At 43.9% G+C, this 19,689-nt stretch overlaps 1 protein-coding gene across 10 annotated transcripts in view; it reads right to left on the bottom strand.

Moving 5' to 3' along the window:
- The window catches only part of ARHGEF11 (Rho guanine nucleotide exchange factor 11), a 111,844-nt gene that overhangs the window by 45,825 nt on the left and 46,330 nt on the right, over positions 1 to 19,689 (bottom strand). For all 10 annotated transcript variants that reach the window (XM_082833194.1, XM_082833192.1, XM_082833197.1 and 7 more), the window contains exons 2-3: positions 2,724 to 2,812; positions 1,634 to 1,732 (exon numbers count right to left, since the gene is read on the bottom strand). In XM_082833194.1, the coding sequence (XP_082689320.1) occupies positions 1,634 to 1,732; positions 2,724 to 2,812 (188 nt within the window). The remainder of the gene's footprint in view (positions 1 to 1,633; positions 1,733 to 2,723; positions 2,813 to 19,689) is intronic.

Here is a 19,689-nt window from a genome sequence, read left to right as displayed (position 1 = left end):
GGAATGAGGATTTCAATCACCCTAAGGGCCTAGGTGATTCTGATGTAGGCAGAACACAGACTACACTTTGAGAAACAGTGAACTGAGAAGCCTAAAATCTGGAAAAGACAACAACTGCTTTGTTGCTCTTGTGATTTCAATGCCAATCCAAATGAAGTCTCTTCTTCTCTCCTGCCCGAAGTACTCATACATACGCAGATTTTCCAAAACTCGTATTTTACTGCAAGCCATCACTTTGTTCTTTCCTCTCCAGTTTTGAGAGGAGGCAAAATTGGAAGAGTGCTGAACTCACACTTAGCTGGAGGGGGTCCCCATACTTTTTGTATCAAACAGACCATAGAGGCAAAGTACAAGTTACTGGCAGTCCCACTTGCTCTGTCTCACCCTAGTCCAGGAACCTTGAGAGAATATGGAAGCAAAGAATAAAAGTATCTTTTCAGAGCTCTACCCTAGGATATGAAAAACAAACCTCTCACTGACAAAAGTTAACTACCAAACATAAGGAGCTATAATTATTTATATCCCTGTATGATCCACATACCTCATTTTGGTCATAGATTTGAAATACTCTTTTCACTTTCCCCATTAAATAAATCCCAAATATTTCTCCCAAATTATGTAAGTATATTTCCTTCCCATTTTGCACTGTACTTAGTGGGAAAATGCTGGCCTGCCCCCTACCCCTTTCCTTGTACTCTTCTTCAAGCCTGTGATGCACCACGTTGCCAGGCCCAATCCCACTGGCTACACTGAAGTTCACTCCTGTTACGGATACTTGCTTGTGTTAGGGATACTTGCTTCATACTCTCCCCTACTCCCATCTCCTTCCTGATCATCTTCTTCAGTCTGGGTCACTTAACAACAGTGATTCTACCACCTGACATATGATAGTGCTTTGAAATATCTGAAGCTTTTTCACACATCACTGGTTACTCGATCGATTTGCTTATAATGCCCTCCCTTCCCACCAAATTTCTATCCCGCCAATGTGTTTTCCATGGCCAGCTTTTAAACTACTCCTGAAATCCTATTTTCTTCTAAGGAGGCTTCCTAAATTGATCAGAAGGGAAATACTTAGCTTCGAACCACCAACTACCCAAATACAAACTTACAAACACCCTTTCCTCCCACGTACTGTCCAACACACATCTTTAGGTCATTTATTACTTAGTGTTAATATATCTGCAAATACATTTAGACCAGTGTGCCTGTCTCAACTGTGAACTGCTGCAGCACAGTGACCATTCGTGCACGGAGCAAGGTCATGTGAAGGTGAGAAAGAAGAAAGCGGGTCTTCGATTTCTCCATGGCATCTTCCAACCCAGGAGAGCTCCCCTGGAGGGCAATCAGGCACCTGCCTGATGACCTGAAGGCTAGTCTGCCATTTTCACACTTCCAACAGGGGAAACAAGCCTGGAGTGCGATCCCTAGAAATTCTGCCTGGAAGCTTAGCATTGTGGAGACTTCCCCAGATGCCCCTGGGGAACCAGTTCTAGAATGAATCATTCATGCCCCAGGATGCCCAGGCCTCCAGAGAAAGCACATGCAAGTTCTTCAAGTCCTACGGCACTGTCGCATACATGGTGGCTTTGTAAGAACTGTACACTGCAGGTGGCAGGGACGCAACACTCACCAGGCCGCACAGACTGCACCAGAACAATGCGATCCCCGCTGACGGTGAAGCCGAAGCCATGCTGGTCCTTTTGGATGATGACACAGCGTTGAACGAGACCTGGTGAGAGGTAAGGAGGAGAAAGAAGGGAGTTCGGTAGAAACTGTCATCAGAAAGTTAGTGCACACAAGCCAAGACCAACCCAGGGAGGTCCCAGTGCGTTTCTTCCTCCAGAAAGCCTTTCCAGGTTCCCCAGACTTTTCCTGCCCACGCACACTATTGCAACGCCTGCCTTCCTCAGTGATCGACAAAACCCGGTCATCTACTCTGTATGCTATACAAGAAATTCCTTTCTCTGAGGTGCTGAGATGTTTGTCTCTCTTATGTATGTCTGTCTTTTTAGGCCTGTTTGGGTGAGACTGGTCGAAGAAGGGGCATGGCCAACTCCAGCCTGAAGGCTAGTGTTACAGAGAAGCAGCCCTGGGATCGAAGCCTAAGTGAGACTGGAAGTTTTCCATCAAATTACGTCCAATGAATACAGCAGGTGGGACACCAGTGCTTGCTGATCCTGCAGAGCTGGGTAACTCACGTGGGGTGACTGAGGGCTGGCCCCTTGTCAAAATCCAGGGAAGGATAAATGACAAGAGAAAACCCTGTTTGTCACACATACAACCATATGCAGAGCGTAGGAAGAAAGAAAGAGAGACTATAACTCCTAACTGACTCCATCCCTGTGGGCGTGTACTAGACATCGTGCACGTGTGCGGGTATGTGTGACTGCTTCCTGTGATGGAGAAAGCATGAATTCTAGAGTTAAAACTCAACTGGTTTTAGGTCCCGGTTTTGTCTCCTACAAGCCTGTACACTTGGCAAATATTTTAACCACTCTGTGTCTCAGTTTCTTCATCCATAAAATAGGTATGATAAAATCTACTTTCCACAATTGATAAAAGGACTGAATAAGGTAATCTGTGTAAAACATACAACACAACACCTAGCACACATTATGAGCTCAATATAAAGGCTAAGTTGTTTTACATCTGGGGTATACAGATCTGTCTGTATGAGTAAACACCTCTGTGTCTACGTGTTAATGCCCCGAGAAGGTTACCTGTTGTCTCAGAGGTGTCGGAGGGTTGGCGGTGGTGGGAAGGGGACTTGCGTTCAGGTGCTGAATCTCCCAAAGACAGGCTACTTAACCTGGAGAAAGAGTAGGAAAAGCACAACAATGAATTGGGCAGGGAGGGACCAGCCTTGTAGCAGAAGGAAGCTCTGTCAAAGGGGCCCTGAGTCTTGGGTAACAAGAGACCGACCCTCTCACCCTGTAACCCGCTCAATCTGGTGGGAGATCAGCCACATCTACCCCACTGGCAACATCACCTATCTGGAATCCTAGGTTGGCAAGGCAAGCATGATCTCTTTAATACCCAGCAAGGCGTGAAGGGAAATAGCCCTTCCTGGAGTCAGGAGACAAAGAGACAATAGCAAGAACAGGGTGTGAACAAATATACATGCTTGTTGGGTCTTACCAGGCTGCAATGGGGCTGATGGAACAGAACGGAGGCAGCAGAGAAAATGAATGCGAGAAAAAGACAAGAAAAAAACAAACAGCTAGTTAGTTTTGGGTGATGATTTGTAAGGAAGGGGGGACTGGAAGGCAAGGATGGGAGGGTCACAAACACACAGAAGCCTGCAGGGACACAGCAGAGGACTGCAGTGGCTGTATCAGAGACACTCTCTCTCACTTTAGCTTCGTCTCTTCGTCCCTCTCCAAAACAAGTGTCTCTAGGAGGGTAACTAGGCCTTTAGTTGGGTAATTGGCAACTTTACCTGTTGGATAATTGGCAACTTGTACCCTGTTCTAGAAAGGAGGCGTACAATGATGACCCAAGCCTCTGAAATTCCATTTATTTTGTGTGTGCCATGGGAGAACAGGAATCTGGTCTGTTTGCTGGTAGTATTGCAACCCCATTCCTACAGCCAGCTTGAGGCACCCTGCTTAGAAACTATTAAGGCCCTACAACCTCAAGGTACCACGGATCACCAAACCAGATCGAATAATAGGGCCCCTGCAGGAACAGGAGAAGCTGAGATCATTGCTATGCCTCTCCTTTTCAGAAAAGTGTACAAGTTGCCAGTTCCTAATCAATAGTTGCTGCCCCTCCAGAGGGTGTCTCCTATTCGTATCTAGCAAATGACTATGTAGAAGGGGCTTCATGTAAGCACTGTGTGCAGTGGCAAAACACTGCAAAGACTCTAAGTGTTCATAAGGGGTGACTGGTTAAATAAACTGCAGTATATCAATATAATGACACAGTATTCAGTCATATAAAAGAATGAGGGGGCTCTTTACATATGATAAGGAATAGTCTCCAAGACATGCTGTTGAGTGGAAAAAGGAAGACGCAGAATTATGTAGACGGTAAAAGAGAAGGAATGATTTGTTTATATGTTTGCTTACATATATATAAAATGTGTAAAATACCTCTGAAAGGGTACAAAAGAAAACATAGATCACTGGTTGCCTCTGAGGAAGGAAACTGTGCCAGGGGCAAAGGGATGGAGTTGGAATCTTTTCCTTATCTTCTTGTTCGTACCATTTAAATTCTGAGTCATGTGAAGGTACTAACTATTCAAATAATAAATACAACACAGTACAAGTAAATAACTTTTAAATTTAAAAGAGGGGTCTTCTTCCCCCCTCACCCTGGCACCCCACTTACCTGGACAGGTGAGACTGCTTTTTACTGGCTGATCTTTGGATCAGAGAGAGAAGGACATCAAGGAAGAAGAGAGCGTGGGGCCCAGGAGAGAGTGACGCAGGAAAGGAGGAAGCAGGGAAGAAAAACGAAACAAGACATAAACCAGACAAGACACTGGAGGTGGTTGGTTTAAATGAAAAACCACAATCAAGCTAAGAAGGACCCGGGGTGGAAACTGGCCAATGCAGTAGAACCACCTTACTAAAATGCAGATTTACCTGTGCCATTTTGATGATTAAAACCTTCTAGAGCTTCCCCATTGTACTTGGGAGAAAGGTCACCCTGTCTTCAAGCGAAGCCATTAGGCACAGCATCGAAAAGGAAGTACTGCCTGATGCCCCTCCGCTGGCTCCCACAGCTCCCGGTACCTATCCTTACTGCATACTGTCAGTGGAGCTGCTTGTGCGCTTGTCCGTAGGGCCGTAAGGTCCACGAAGTCAGGGTGGTCTTGTTGATCAGCACCCCCTGTGCCTGACACAGTGAATGCTCCGTCCTATTTCTGGTCCCTGCTCTTCACTGTTGTTTCTCTTGCCATGGTTTCCGGCTCCTGTCTTTGCCCATACTGTTCCTTCTTCCTAGATATTCTTCTTACTCTACTCCCCATTACTACCCCTGTCAGCCAGACAAGAAGGTGAACTTCCAGAAGTTCTGGCTTTCTTCAAATTACCCTAGTCCATCATGCCCTGCCACCCCCCACCTCCTCATCCAAGGTAAAGATTCAACTTAGCTCATCATTTGATAAGTGTCCTAGAATCTATGCATGATAACTAAACGTACTGTGGTAATCATTTTGCAATACATGGATGCCAGGTCACTACGCTGTACATCTTAAACTTAGGCAGTGCTGTGTGTCAATTATACCTCAATAAAATGGAAAAAAAAGAAGTCCTAGATTCCAGACCCGTGCTATCTATCTAATACAACAGCCACTAGCCACATGTAGATATTTAAATTTTAAAATTCTGTTTCTCAGTTGTACTATGGCTAGCGGCTACCATACAGGACAGTGCAGAATAAGACACTTCCATCGCTGCAGAAAGTTCAATTGCACAGCGCTGCACTACATACTATGCCAGGCACTACGGGGTACAAAAATGAATAAGATACAGTCACTTGCGGGTAATGGATGAGGTATACATAGAGAACTTTAGTATAAACACTGAAGGGCAACAGCTCCACTCCCCACATCGGTGAGGGATTCTCAGAATGAACTATTAAAGGCTTTTTATTCCAGCTGCTCATCTGCCGTCTTCGGCTTGATCCACAACATCCCACCCCTGGGTTACCCAGAATGGGCTTGCACTTCTCCCTCCTTACTACTTCAGGAGAAAGCCCATTCTGTCTTGGGACAGCTTGGGCCTCCTCCTTGCCTTGTTCTGCTTGACTCTGCAGGAAACGGGTTTCCTATGCCCACATTTAAGCTTAGAAGGAATGGTCTGGTAACTTAACCTGGTTTGGTTTTGCATTTGAGCTAGGCTGTGAGCTGTTCAACGTAACTCAAAGCACATGAAGCCAAGGTTTATGTACCTGGCTGTAGAGGACTGTTAGGGGCAAAGACAAGGATCATTTCAGCAGCCATTGAAAGTTCCTCTAAAAAAAAAAAAAAAATCACAGGCTAGGGCAGAGACAGTGGAGGACATGGGGGATTACAACATAAGTATAATTTTAACAGATGCAAAAAAAATTTTTTTCTCTTTGAGAGCTTAAAGGAGGAAAAACTACCACTGAATTAGAGGAGGAAGAAATGCCTGTATCAGCAGATCAAGACTTTAATGGTGGGCTCTCCCTCTTCCTGATGATATTCCCATCAAAACTGGGCAGCAGAGGTCAGATTCCAATCAGCCTAAATTTGATGGGCATGGAGAAGGCCCAGGAGAGTAGAGAAGTTCTCGCAAAATTTGTGGCTCTCTAAACGGCATCATTGAGATAGATCTTCTGAATCAACTTCTCAGTAACCCCCATATTTATCCAGTCAGTTATGGAGACTGGTAAGTCCTTTTATGTTTTCCCAGAGTTGCTCCTTCCTTTACATTACCACTGATATCCATCACTTTAAGCCACATGTCCATTGCCTCAAGTCTGGATGACTTAAGAAAAAAAAAAACAAAAAACACCTCTTGTTTTCACTCTCCAGTCCCTCTAGCATTCTACCACAAAGTACTAACTTTCCCAAACAATATTTCTTTGGGTCCCCCCCGGTCAAGAACCTATGATTTCCCTGCTTACTCTCTATATGATCGGATGTGCGTGCATTTGCCTGGTGTTAAAGGCCTTTCATCAAGTGGATCCAAGTACCTTTCAAATTCACTCTTATTACTTGTTCACTTTTCCTTACCTCTACTGGATCCTAAAAGATTCTGTGCTCATTCTCACCTCTGCTTTATGAAGACCTCCATCCCTTCTCCTCTCTATCCCTCCTTTACTCCTTTTTCAAGGCTCTGGTCAAATGGCACTGATTCCATGAAGCATTCCCTGGCCACTGCAGTTCACATTTCTTTTACCCCAACATTTTTTGGGAAAATTTTCAAACCTATTATTCAAGTTGAAGGGGCAGCATGATGAACACCTATATACCCTTCATCTAGATTCACCAATTAACATTTGTCACTTGCTTTATCTTTCTATGATTATACACTTTTTCCCATTTGAAAGTTGCACACATCATGACATTTTACCCCTAAATATTTCAGCATATGTCCCCCAAGACCCTTGGAATTCTATATAACCACAATGCCATCAGCACACCCAATGAGTTTAACTTTGATACGATAATATTATCTAGGGCTTCCCTGGTGGCGCAGTGGTTAAGAATCCTCCTGCCAATGCAGGGGACACGGGTTCAATCCCTGGTCTGGGAAGATCCCACATGCCACAAAGTAACTAGGCCCGTGAGCCACAACTACTGAGCCTGCACTCTAGAGCCCGCAAGCCACGACTACTGGAGTCCGCGAGCCACAACTACTGAAGCCCGCGTGCCTAGAGCCCATGCTCCGCAACAAGAGAAGCCACAACGATGAGAAGCCACGACGATGAGAAGCCCGCGCACTGCAACGAAGAATAGCCCCCGCTCGCCGCAACTAGAGAAAGACCGTGCACAGCAACGAAGACCCTACACAGCCAAAAAATAAAAACAAAAAATAATAATATTATCTAATATATAGTCTCTATTCAAATTTCCCTAATTGTTTCATTAATCTCCTGCATAGTTGTTCCCCAACTGCCTCAATACACGATCCAGTCAAAGATCTCAGAATTGCATTCATTCATGGTTTTTAGATTCATTTAATCTAGAATATCACCCCCTGCCTGCCCACTTTTCTTAGTCTCTCCTAACACTGACATGTAGAAGAGTTCAGGCCAGTTGTCTTATTGAATGGCCTGTAACAGATCTGCCTGTCTCCTCAGGATTAGATTCAGATTAAACATTTTAAAATAATATTAGATAAGTGATGTAGCATAACTTGCCCATTGCTGGTGATCCTATGTTTGATTACTTAGATAAGTTGGTGCTCCTAAGATTTCTCAGTGGTAAAAGTATATTTTCCCATTTGAATTAGTGGGAAATCTGTGGGGTGATATTTTGATACTGGTGAATATCCTGTTGTCCAACAGCTTCCCACCCAATAGTTTTACTATCCATTGATGATCCTGGCCTGAACCACTTACTGCACTGGTGGCTGCAAAATGGCATTTTGGGAAAATTTTCAAACCTACATTAAAGTTGAAGGGGCAGCATGATGAGGTGAAGGAATTCTATCATTCCTTCTACATCTATTAGCAGGCAAACTTGTAAAGAAGGTCATTTTGTCCCTTTTCTGGAATAGTGCTATGAACTCATGAATTTTTTTCCCCCCAGTGCAATGCATTATAATCCATTACTGCTTTTAAAAAAGTGTTAAAGTTGTCCCAGTTTGGCTGGTGGGAGCTTCTACAAGCCAGCTGTGTCCTTTAAAGTGTCACTATCTGTCTTTGAGTGAATCCTTATTTTCTGGCACACACACACAAATACTCCAGGCTCACCTTGTATTTTTCCCTATGTCAGACTTTGACTCAAACATTTCTCCAAGGAGCCCTGTTTCTTTTTAGTAGGAAATGTATTTAGAAACAAGATCTGGATGCTAGGTGCTCATTGCTGCTAAGCTGTCACTGCTTCTAGGCCCTTTCAATGGACAGAGCCAGGAAATAAATTAATTAAGAAATTGTGAGTTCACAATAAAATCTTGTTCGACTCCAACACTACAGGGTTCTTCCTCATCTTCCCCAACTCCATATTTTATCTTCCTTTTCCCATAGTGAGAACCTTGTTCACAAACAACAGTAATACATTTACTCATTTGCTCTCTTCTGTAATACATCAAATACTGTTTTCAGAGTTCCTACATCAGTAACACCGGCAACAGCAAACTTACTAAGTAAAGTTCAGCGTTTCCTTGCAATTCTTTCTGTCCTTAGACTACATCCCACTAAAGGTATACAGCCAGTACTGTGTGTGAAAGTTACTTTGGATTAATTCTTCTTTATGTTATCAATTTGAAATGCATTTAGGTTACTTTTTTTTTGGCTGCACCATCCAGCATGTGGGATCTTAGTCTCCCACCAGGGACTGAACCTGCGCCCCCTGCAGTGGAAGCGTGGAGTCTTAACCACTGTACTGTCAGGGAAGTCCCTAGGTTTCTTTTTATATTTGTCTGTAATTTTAGGGTTTGCTTTTTCAGGCTTATTTATTTAATTTTATTTTTTGAATCTGTCAAACATTTACATGGTTGAAAACTCAAAATGCAATTTAAAAGGTATATTCAGAAGTGTCCCTGTCCCTTCATCCCATTCCTTACCAAGTAACCACTTTCATTTGTTTTTGGTTTTCTGTGTTTCTTCTTGTAAAAACTAAGCAAACACATATAAATACTCTTATTTTCCTTTCTTGCTTCCACAACAGGTAGTATCCTACACCTTTTACACTTTGATGTCTCACTTAATATACCCTCAAAGAAACTCCGTATCAGTTCACAGAAATCTTCCATTTCCTCATCCTTTTCTTTACAATGCAGCCCACATTCTTTCACAAATGTTCCTCCTTCCTACACTGCTCCCTATCATCTGCTGTGTTAGCCCTGCCTCTCTGCCAGAGGGCAATGGTTACAGGGTGTTCTTCCTGGTATGCTCTCCAGCACCAGACACAGGATGGGCGCTCTGCAAATACATGGTGAAACAGCCTCCTCATCCTAGCCTAGAGGGTGTGTGAGGAAGCAGGGAAAGTTCTGGTGACCTTCCAGACAGCAAAGCTGAAGACTGGTACCAGCCCACAAGTCCCTGCTGTTGGCCTATGGTATTTGTGTGTGTGTGTGTGTGTGTGTGTGTGTGTGTGTGTGTGTGTGTGTGTGTGTGTATGTGTGTGTGTGTGTATACACACATATATACATATGTATATATGTGTGTTTAAAATTAATTGTTAAAAAATTTAAAAATCAGGCAATTTCATATTTAAAAATACAGGTTTCTGGTTTCTCTTGAAAAGGCAGAAGTTCTGGCATCACTGGGGCTTTAGTCTCATATGGTGACAACTGGCTTAAGCTGGGTGGTATCAGCCCCTTCCAATGGGAGGTCTCTTCATCCTTAGCCCCACTCCACCACAAATGTGTAAATGAGGGAAAAGCCGAGAATTATCTGTGATAATAATTATTTAAGTTCTTACTAGCTACCAGGTACCATGCTAAACATTTGACATACATTATCTTATTTAACCATCACAAAAGCCTGGTGAGGCAGGTAGTACATCTCCATTCTCGGATGAGTGAACAGAGGTTAAGTAACTGACTTCAAGGTCTGTGTTCCTAAACAAAAAGCTATATGACCTGTGCCCGTATGCAGACCTAATTGGTCTTTACTGGGCTTTCTCTATTTTCTTTTTTACATACATATGTACACACATGCACGCATATACAAACACACATATAATATATACATCTTACATGTGCACACATATATAATATATATGATGATACATACATGAGATACAAATACATAAATGCAATACATGTATATAAAGATATAGAACACATATGATAGACAGATAGATATAAAAAGTACACTATACATAGGCTGACCTAGGTGTTTTGAGTCTGGGGCAAAGTAATGTTCTTGAATCCCTGCCCAAAGCGAGGAGTAGTAACCAGGAAAGAGCTACCTTGCCAGGACCTTAGTTCTAGATAAAGTCCACACTCACTGAACCCTGACCTGGTCCTACTGGTCTGGTTTCCCTTATCTGCCAGGGTGGGGCTTTAAGCAGCTTCCTGGCACCCTAACTTTCCAAGGATTCTGCCTCTGGGTAGAATTTTCCCCATGGTCTGAGGCTGGAAACATAGCACATCCCTAGAGTAAATAAAAGAGGCCAGTTTGCAGGCAATCCTTGCTGACAGAATATGACATAAATGCTCCCTAAGAGCTTATATAACTGAAGACGTTAAGAGGGAAAAAAGGTACAGATCAAGTAAAAGCAGTGGTTTCAATCAGAACCAGAGTGCAGAGTTAACACTTTAAATGATGTTGCAGAAAAGCGTTGGGCTTGGAAATCAGGGAAATTCAGGTGCTAATTCCAATTCTGTCTCTAATTCACTGTGGGCCACTACCCACTTGACTTCCACACGTGTCAATTCTCTCATCTGTAAAAGCAGAGGGCAGAACAATGGAGTGGGAAAGTAGGCAATGTAGCCAGAAAAGGCTCACATCTCAAGTGGATCACTTACTAGCTGAGGAGCAGCACATGCATTACTTGAGGCTCTAACCCTGCGGGTTCAACTCAGCAGGTCTGTGCTATGAATACTATTTTTATTTCAACAGGCAGTCCAAGTGATTCCTTATTTAGAGGACAGTAACTTTGAGGAACTCTCAAAACAAGTTCCTTAACTTCTTAGTCTATCATCTACTTTCCCTGGTAGACCTTAAACCCCTTGAGAACAAGGACGGCATCTTACTCATCCTTGTAACACCGGCCAAGGTCCAGCAAAGCGTCTTGTGCGTGGTGGGCACCTGCTCCAAAATGTTTGCTGAAGTAATGTACACGTCCTTTCTTTCTCCCAGAGCTGAGGTGAGGATCAAAGAGGTAATATTTGTTAAGTTCTTTGGAAGTGTAAAGTCCTATGCAAATGGCTCTACTGTGTTTTCTGAAGTCTTGTCCAGATCCAGATTGGGTGACCTACACTCAACATGTGTCAGAGGTGAGGGGAACAGTACAAGATTGAGTGAGTGAACAATATGTGGAAAAGTGGGGATGACTCCTGGTGTGTTCTAATTCTAGGTAGGGCAGAGCCAGGAAAGCTCTCCTTTGCACTTCCATGAAGGACTCCTGGAGAACAAGAGGCTTGGGGACTTGTTTGATGATCAGGGCAGACAACTTGGCAGACGGGGTTGTGTGGAGGCAGAGAACTGGTATGCCGACAGGGTAGCACGCGGCCCATGTGGCATGGTCTGGAAAGCACAGCTTTAGGGGTAAAGTATGGGCTCCAGCTCAGGCTCAGCCTTGTCCTCACTGTGTAGTCTCAGGCAAACCACCCAACCTCTCCAAGTCTCAGTTTCTCAATAACAAATGTGGGTAATTCCACTTTCCTCAAAGGGCGACTGGCGGAACCAAATCACCATCACGGATCCCTCGAAGCTAAAATGTTCACACTGAAATCAATCTCCCCAGCCCAAGCCTGACCCTGGCTCCTGAGCAAATAGTTCCTCCTCAGGAAACAGGGCCACACACAGTCACTCATGCCAGAAACCTGAGTTATTTTTGACACCCCCTCAAATCTAACCAACCGCCAAGTCCTACCGATATTACCTACTATTATTTTTGGAATCCACTTACTTTTGCCCCTTCCTGTCACACGCTGTTGGAAGACACCTCTCACCTAGAACAACTGGTCTCCTCACATCTCCTCCAGCCTCCACTCCTTTAGAATTCACCCATTCTCTACACACAGTCAGGGGGGTTTCTTCAAAAGATAATTTAGAACACACATCACCCTTCCGTGGTTTCCCGCTGTCCTTGTAGAAAGTTCCAAATCCTCTGCATGGCCTGGCAGGTTCTCATCTCTTGTGCTTCCCCCGCTGCCCCCCACCTTGCTCACTATACTCCAAACCTAGGGGCCTTCTCTCCCACCTCAGCCAGGCCAACTCACACTCATTCTTCATGGTTCAGCGTAAATGCTTCTTCTCAGCGAAGCTCTCTCCGATACCCAAGAAGCTGAATCTCCCTTGAAATTTCCCTTTGCAATGTCTAACTCAAGAGTAACTAGTTATTTGGGTGTTTTCCTGATTGTTTAATGTCTACTTTCCTCATTTAATGATAAACTTCATTGTCTCTTATTCTCTAGAGCACGCAGCAGCTCCAGAACACAGTACATAGTGGACATTCAATAAATACGTGTTGAAAGATGAAATCAGATAATACACACAAAAGAACTTTACAGACATCAAAATATCGTAAGCACATACTTACCATCAAAAGTGTTCTGAGTAACCTCCACAACGCATGTATGTTAGGGTTAAACCCACAGTTTCACAGTTTTAACAAAGGCTAAATGAAGTAGGAAGGTGTTAGCCTCTCCGTGCACTTACAGCAGGGAGTGACATCAACCTGGCTGTAAGAACTGGTTAAGCTCCTAAAGTCTTCCATCTCTCAGATCTCTAGAATCCAATTCTGTACACAAAGCAGCGAAGCATTCACTAAACAAGAAAATGCATGTTAGGATGTGTTGGTAACTACAGAGTAGATCTGGTTGAGGGGATGGCCAAAGGAGGAATCAAAGAGGAGACATTTAACCAGAGCCTGGGGAAGGGTGGAATTCTGATGGGAAGCTGTGCTGTGCAAGGACATGCTAGGGGGAGGAAACAGCATAAGCAGAGGCACAGAAGGAGGTCAAGAACACAGCGAATTTGGTGAGGCTGTCAGTGCATCACAGGGGAGAAAAGAGGAAAGGGCCAGACAAGAGGAGTGAACAAGAGATAAAACTGAAAAGACATGGGTTCTCATCCTGGTTCTGCCACTTAACAGCTGGTGGACATTAGGAAACTCTCTCAAACTCACTGAGTCTCAGTTTCTCCACCTAAAAAATATGGATAACTCACCTGCCCTGCTCTACCTATCTCACAGAGCTGCTGTGAGAATTAAATGAGATAGGGTATATCAAAGGTTTTCAAAACTAAAACAACATATTCATGTTAGGAAGTACAAGGACAGAGGAAAAGGTTAGGGTAGGTTCTGGATTTTATTCTTTACAGAGGGGAGCTGTTGAAGGTTTTCTAGAAGGGAGTAACAGGAGCAGATCTAGTTCCTTAAAAAAGTAAAAATAGAACTACCATACGACCCAGCAATCCCACTACTGGGCATATACCCTGAGAAAACCATAATTCTAAAAGAGTCATGTACCACAATGTTCACTGCAGCTCTATTTACAATAGCCAGGACATGGAAACAACTGAAGTGTCCATCGACAGATGAACAGATAAAGAAGATGTGGCACATATATACAATGGCATATTTCTCAGCCATAAAAAGAAACGAAATTATTTGTAGTGAGGTGGATGGACCTAGAATCTGTCATACAGAGTGAAGTAAGTCAGAAACAGAAAAACAAATACCGTATGCTAACACATATATATATGGAATCTAAAAAAAAGGTCATGAAGAACCTAGGGGCAAGACGGGAATAAAGATGCAGACCTACTAGAGAATGGACTTGAGGATACGGGGAGGGCGAAGGGTAAGCTGGGACAAAGAGAGAGTGGCATGGACATATATACACTACCAAATGTAAAATAGATAGCTAGTGGGAAGCAGCCGCATAGCACAGGGAGATCAGCTCGATGCTCTGTGACCACCTAGAGGGTGGGATAGGGAGGGTGGGAGGGAGGGATATGCAAGAAGGAAGAGATATGGGGATATATGTATATGTATAGCTGATTCACTTTGTTATAAAGCAGAAACTAACACACCATTGCAAAGCAATTATACTCCAATAAAGATGTTTAAAAAAAAAAAGACAGGTCTGACTGCAGTGAGTAGAGTGGACAAGAAGAGATTAAGGCTGGAGGCCCAGAGAACAGGTGGGGCAGAGATGATGTGCACCTGAATGAGAGCCCAGCTGCTGGGATATAACAGCAAAGGCAGGAGAGAGAGAGACCACTGAGTGGCTGCTGGAGGCCGACATGAGGAGTACCTTCTGGCCCTGCACTATGTAACAGGGAAGCCGCAGAGCACCCGAAATGTGACTAGTCTGAACTGAGACACTGTCAGTACAAAGATTTCAGAGACTAAGTACAAAAAAAAAAGAATGTAAAATATTAATAATTCTTATATCGATTACATGTTGAAATAACATATTTTGAATATGTTGAGTTAAATGAAATACACATTAAAATTAATTCACCTGTTTCTCTTTACTATTTCTAATGTGGCTACTAGAAAATTTTCAGTTACACTCGAGGCTTGCACTCTATTTCTATTGGACAGCGCTGGTCTGGCCTCCTCTGGTCACAGCTGTACTGCACTGTGCCTTCTCTCCCACGGCAGGGCCTCGTGCCCTTCAGACCAGTCAAAGGAAGCTAGAAATCTGCCCAGAGTCACTCCTCCCACGCTCCTTTGTTTCCCACAGCACCTGCTACACGTTTCTGCCAAAGCACTTCGTACATGGGCACCGACCTTTCTCCCTTGTTTGCTGGACTGTGAGCCCATGAGGGTGCGCCACAGCATCTCTGGAGCCCCAGTGAGGAAGCAGTGAGCCCTGCTCTGGCGGCGGCCGTCTGCAGTGCTAAGCAGAGAACAATGCCACACGACCCTGGCTGTGCACCCTTCTCTTCACTCAGAACCACTAGCCTCCCAGGCTCTACCAGCACAGGTATAGATGCACATCTGATGTCTACAAGTTGTCACACATCCCTCAGGAAAAGCTCAACGCTCAGGCTATGCCCAGGAATTCAAACTGATATTGAGGAGCGGCGTGGGGGAGTGTGGAGTTAGAACGGGCGTGTGTCCTGGCTCTGTCTCTGATCATTTGTGTGACCGAGGCAAAGCTGCTCTCTGTCATCCTCAGTTTTCTCATCCACAAATCTGGAATAGTAGCTACCTGTCCTGCAGGGCTGTTGCAAGAACTGGTGTAATGTCAGTGAAGTCTCTAGCGCAATGTCTGGCACAGAGCAATGCTCAAAAAATGATTGCTATTCTTGTTATTTATGAGACCCTAAGTCAAACATAATTAGTAAGCTACTGCTAAAGCCATCATATCCTGCCTCACAGCACAAAATAAACAAATTCTGAGTTATCTAATACAGACGCAACCATCTCACCGATCTCCTCGGAAGCAAATGACCTATTGCTGTTATATCAGTTGACATTCATTTGCTTTTGTCTAAGTATCCTCCAAACTGCTACCTTTGATAAAAATAATGTGCTTCAGGACAGAAAGAGGAGACCAGGAGGCCTGGCTACCAGTGCTAATGCTGCCATTCACTAGCTGTGTAATTCCGTGTGTGTGTGTGTGTGTGTGTGTGTGTGTGTGTGGTTTGGGGGTGTGGCGGTGCACAGAGAAAGGGAAATCATGGAGATCATGGAGGCTGCCATAGCAGCAGGGAGGGAACAGGCCAAAGTGGTGAGAGGGCAGGACTGACAGTCTAGACATCTGGGTTCTAGACCAAATCTGCCCCTATTTTTTTGTTTACCCTTGAAAAAGGAGAAGAAAATTATATAGAACAAGCACCTAATATGTTACAGGCATTCATTTAATCCTCACAATAACCTGGTGAGGTAGACATTGTTATTTTCCTTAACAGATGAGAAAATGAGATTCAGAGAAGTTAAATAGTTTGCCCAAGAACACAGGTGCTAAACGATAGAGCCAGGAACATGAGCTTAAGCTGGCCTGACCAAAGTCCAGTCTTCCCCTCTCAGCACCTTGACTTCCTCTCCTGCAATGAAGGGGCTGGACCACATTATCTCTCGTCCTTTCTCACACTAACGTTGCATGATTCTTTGTCCCTCACCATGTTTCTCTGGCATATCAGGTCTTTGCACCCAGAGGGGGCTCAGGTAGAACTAAATTCATTCGACTGGGAGAAAACAGTCGACACCCTCACCAACAATCATCTAGAAGCACTTCAAGGTCTGCACTGGTGATAAGGCCCACAAGATGGCTAAGAATATTTTTATTCATTTCCCAGTTTTCACAAAAGCAAAGGAACAAGAAGCAAAGCCTAGAATTCACAAGGTAAAGAATAAGCATCTGTCATAAGGCCCAAGGCTTAGGAGGGTGGAGTGGAGAGGGCCTCCATCTATGGAAGGAGGTTTCTTCCTTGCCTACATCATGCCCACTGTGTGACAGTGGACAAGCCACATAACACCTCTAAGTGTCAGCTTTCGTGCTGGTAAAACAGGAAGATCACGCTTTGCACTTCTCACAGGGCACTGTGATAACTAAATTATTTGTAAACCAAAAATCACTCTACAGGTATATCTTGTTTTACCTAAAGTTTTCCTGGAAAGATAAGTAAACGTGTCCTGAAGTGAACCCTCTGGAAGGTGATGATACTAATTTAAAAACAAACTTTCAAAAGACTGAGTTTTCTTAAAGCAAGGCATACCTTGCTTTCTACTCCGTAAAAATAGAATTGTTATTCGAGTCAGTTTTTTATTGTTGGCACAAATAAAGGACAAACCAGAAAACAAATAACCCAGAATAACAGCCAATCCAAGAAGTCTCCATTTTGCTTTAAAAAAGTTTTGTCGTTTGTCTCAGAAGATTCACCTTTTTGCTTTACTTTGTTAAGGTGGATTTTAAATTAGTGGTTTCAATTCCCTGAGTTCATAACACAATCATTAGGAAAGTACTTGGTGGCGGAAGAAAGCTAGTCTTCGATTTTAAAACTGCCGAGGTTAAACCATAAAATGAGTGACTAGCAGAGGTAACTTGAGTTGACGTGCGTTGACAGTAGCACATCTGCTCTTCTTTGCAATCCCTTTCCTACCTCAGGGAGGTGGTACCCTTTTCTTCAGCTGAGGTAACTGCAGGAAGATACAAATCTAGTCATGGCATCTAAGCTACCAACTGTAATGGGGGAGGGGACCCAGAACATCACAGGCTGAGCGTCCCTACCCTCCACATTCTTAGCTAGTGACTTCAGGAAGCCCTGCCGGAGGCAGAGAGAAGAAAGAAGGGTGGGGGTGGGGGCTTCTTCTCCAGCCTGCAACAGGCTCCCTACAAATTCCTGTTCTATCTTCCTAAAAACTGCCCGGAAACTCCCCTCTTTCTGGAAGCCTTCCTCAGTTAACTCTCTAATGATGACCACTCCTATTCTTTGCATCCTGCTAGCCCTTAAGCATTTGACTTGTGCTATAAACACATATATCCTTGCCTCCGTATTACTTTAAAAGGGAACTCAAGTATTCTGTGTTTTGTCTAATAAAATACTTGTTCTGAAGGAAGGACTCACTATCTTCTATTTTTGTGTCTCGTTAGCACCTGCATCTCCAGCCACCTAACCTGGGCCCCCCAACCAATAACCTGAGCTCTACAAGGGGTACTTTACAGACATAGTTGGTAGGAAGCTGATAGAAAGCCAGCCAGAGAACATGTGAGTCAACTTCCCTAGTAGCCAGATCCCTGTAGCTCTCATCGCAGTTTCATCGCCAAGTGATCCACTTTGGACCTCTCTGACCCTTACTCCCTCCCCTCATGTTGACTGATGGGACTGGGACTGCTGGACCAGCCACTGTTATTAAAAGATAAACTTGGCCTAAGACAACTCCAAGCAACAACTCAGGTATATGCCTGCCTGAAAGGAGGTAGAATGGGCAGACCACAAACCAGAACACTCCACTGGCTCTGCCTAGCTGGGTACTTCTCGAGTCTGCTGATCTAGCTCATACACGCAAAGAGAGGAAACCGGCTGCTGCCTTCTCTGTTGGGGGAGATGCCAGGCCATTTTGTGGGAAGACAAGGGTTTTTAGAGCAATGGCTGTTAACCACTTCCAGCAAGTGCTGCTGCCTCTTATACCCTTTCCTACTGAATGAAACCTTTCATACTGGGGTGGGGGGGGGGCTGCACAACAGTGGAAGAGATATTAAGAACACAAAAATTAGGGAGTTCCCCGGTGGTCCAATGGTTAGGGCTTGGCGCTTTCAATGCCATGGCCCAGGTTCCATCCCTGGTTGGGGAACTAAGATCCTGCAAGCTTTGCGGCACGGTCCAAAAAAAAAAGACAAAAATCACTGGCGCTGGGAAATGTAACTATAACCCCCTGTGTAGGTGAACAGAAATGATAAGCATTTGTTCTACACAGCTACATTTTAGAGCACATAATTTGACTCAGTTTACTATCAGGCAGCACAGGGTAGTTTAAATAAAGTATCCTGGGGGCTCTGGATTATAATCGTACTTCTAGGCCTTCGTTTCCTTATGAGCAGAGTGTGGTGGCATGTGCATGTGGAGGGAGTGACGCGGAGAGGAATGGACGAACCAGATGGTTCCCTGAAGCGCCTTTCCAGGGGCCTGGAAAACATACTCTTTATTCTATCCAGGCACAAATCATATTATAATGAAGTTTTATTATGTCAACAAGAGACCACCTTGAGCAGGGCAGTAACAGTACTTCAACTTGGAAATCGCCAGTCTCCAAAACATAATCTTTAGGAATCCAATCTGGATTGACCAGGAGAGAAACAATGGCAACTGAGAACTAGTGTTGATTTTATCCATGCACGTAGTATATACTCAATGAAAATGTGTTGAACGGTGAATGACCGACCTTGAAATTCTAACTCTTCCCAAACTCCAGTGCTCCAAATAGCTTACCCTTGTCCTTTGGCCCAGTCTTCCATGGCTGAAGGCAAGTATTACCTGCTCTAGGAAGCTTTCTCATTAACTAGTGCAACTTCTCCAATGACCTTTTTACTATTTACTAAATTCATTTCTGCTGCATTTTGAGTCCATACTCTATCACTTAGCACTTGATTGTTTTCAAATTTTTTCATCCATATTGATCATGTCTCCCTCCAAATAGATAATAAACTTAAGAGCAGAAATCCTGTTATATTCCTTGTTGACAGAGCCCACAGTAACGAGCACAGTGCTAACCATGTACTCTTAGTAAATACTAATTGTGAGGTAACTGATTGATAGATGAGATACCAGTGATGACTACAATGATGAGAGCTAGAATGTTTCTCAAGCACTTACTGAGACAAGACAGTATGATTAAGAGTGTAGGCTCCTGAGCTCCTCTCTCAGATGTAAATGTTGGTCCTACCACTTATTAGCTACGTGACCTGACAAGTTACT

Source organism: Leucopleurus acutus (genome assembly GCF_964270905.1).
Source record: "Leucopleurus acutus genome assembly, chromosome: 2".
NCBI classification, from domain to species: Eukaryota; Metazoa; Chordata; class Mammalia; order Artiodactyla; family Delphinidae; genus Leucopleurus; species Leucopleurus acutus.
Note: the sequence above shows the minus strand (reverse complement) of the source record. Positions and strands in the feature narration are given on the sequence as shown.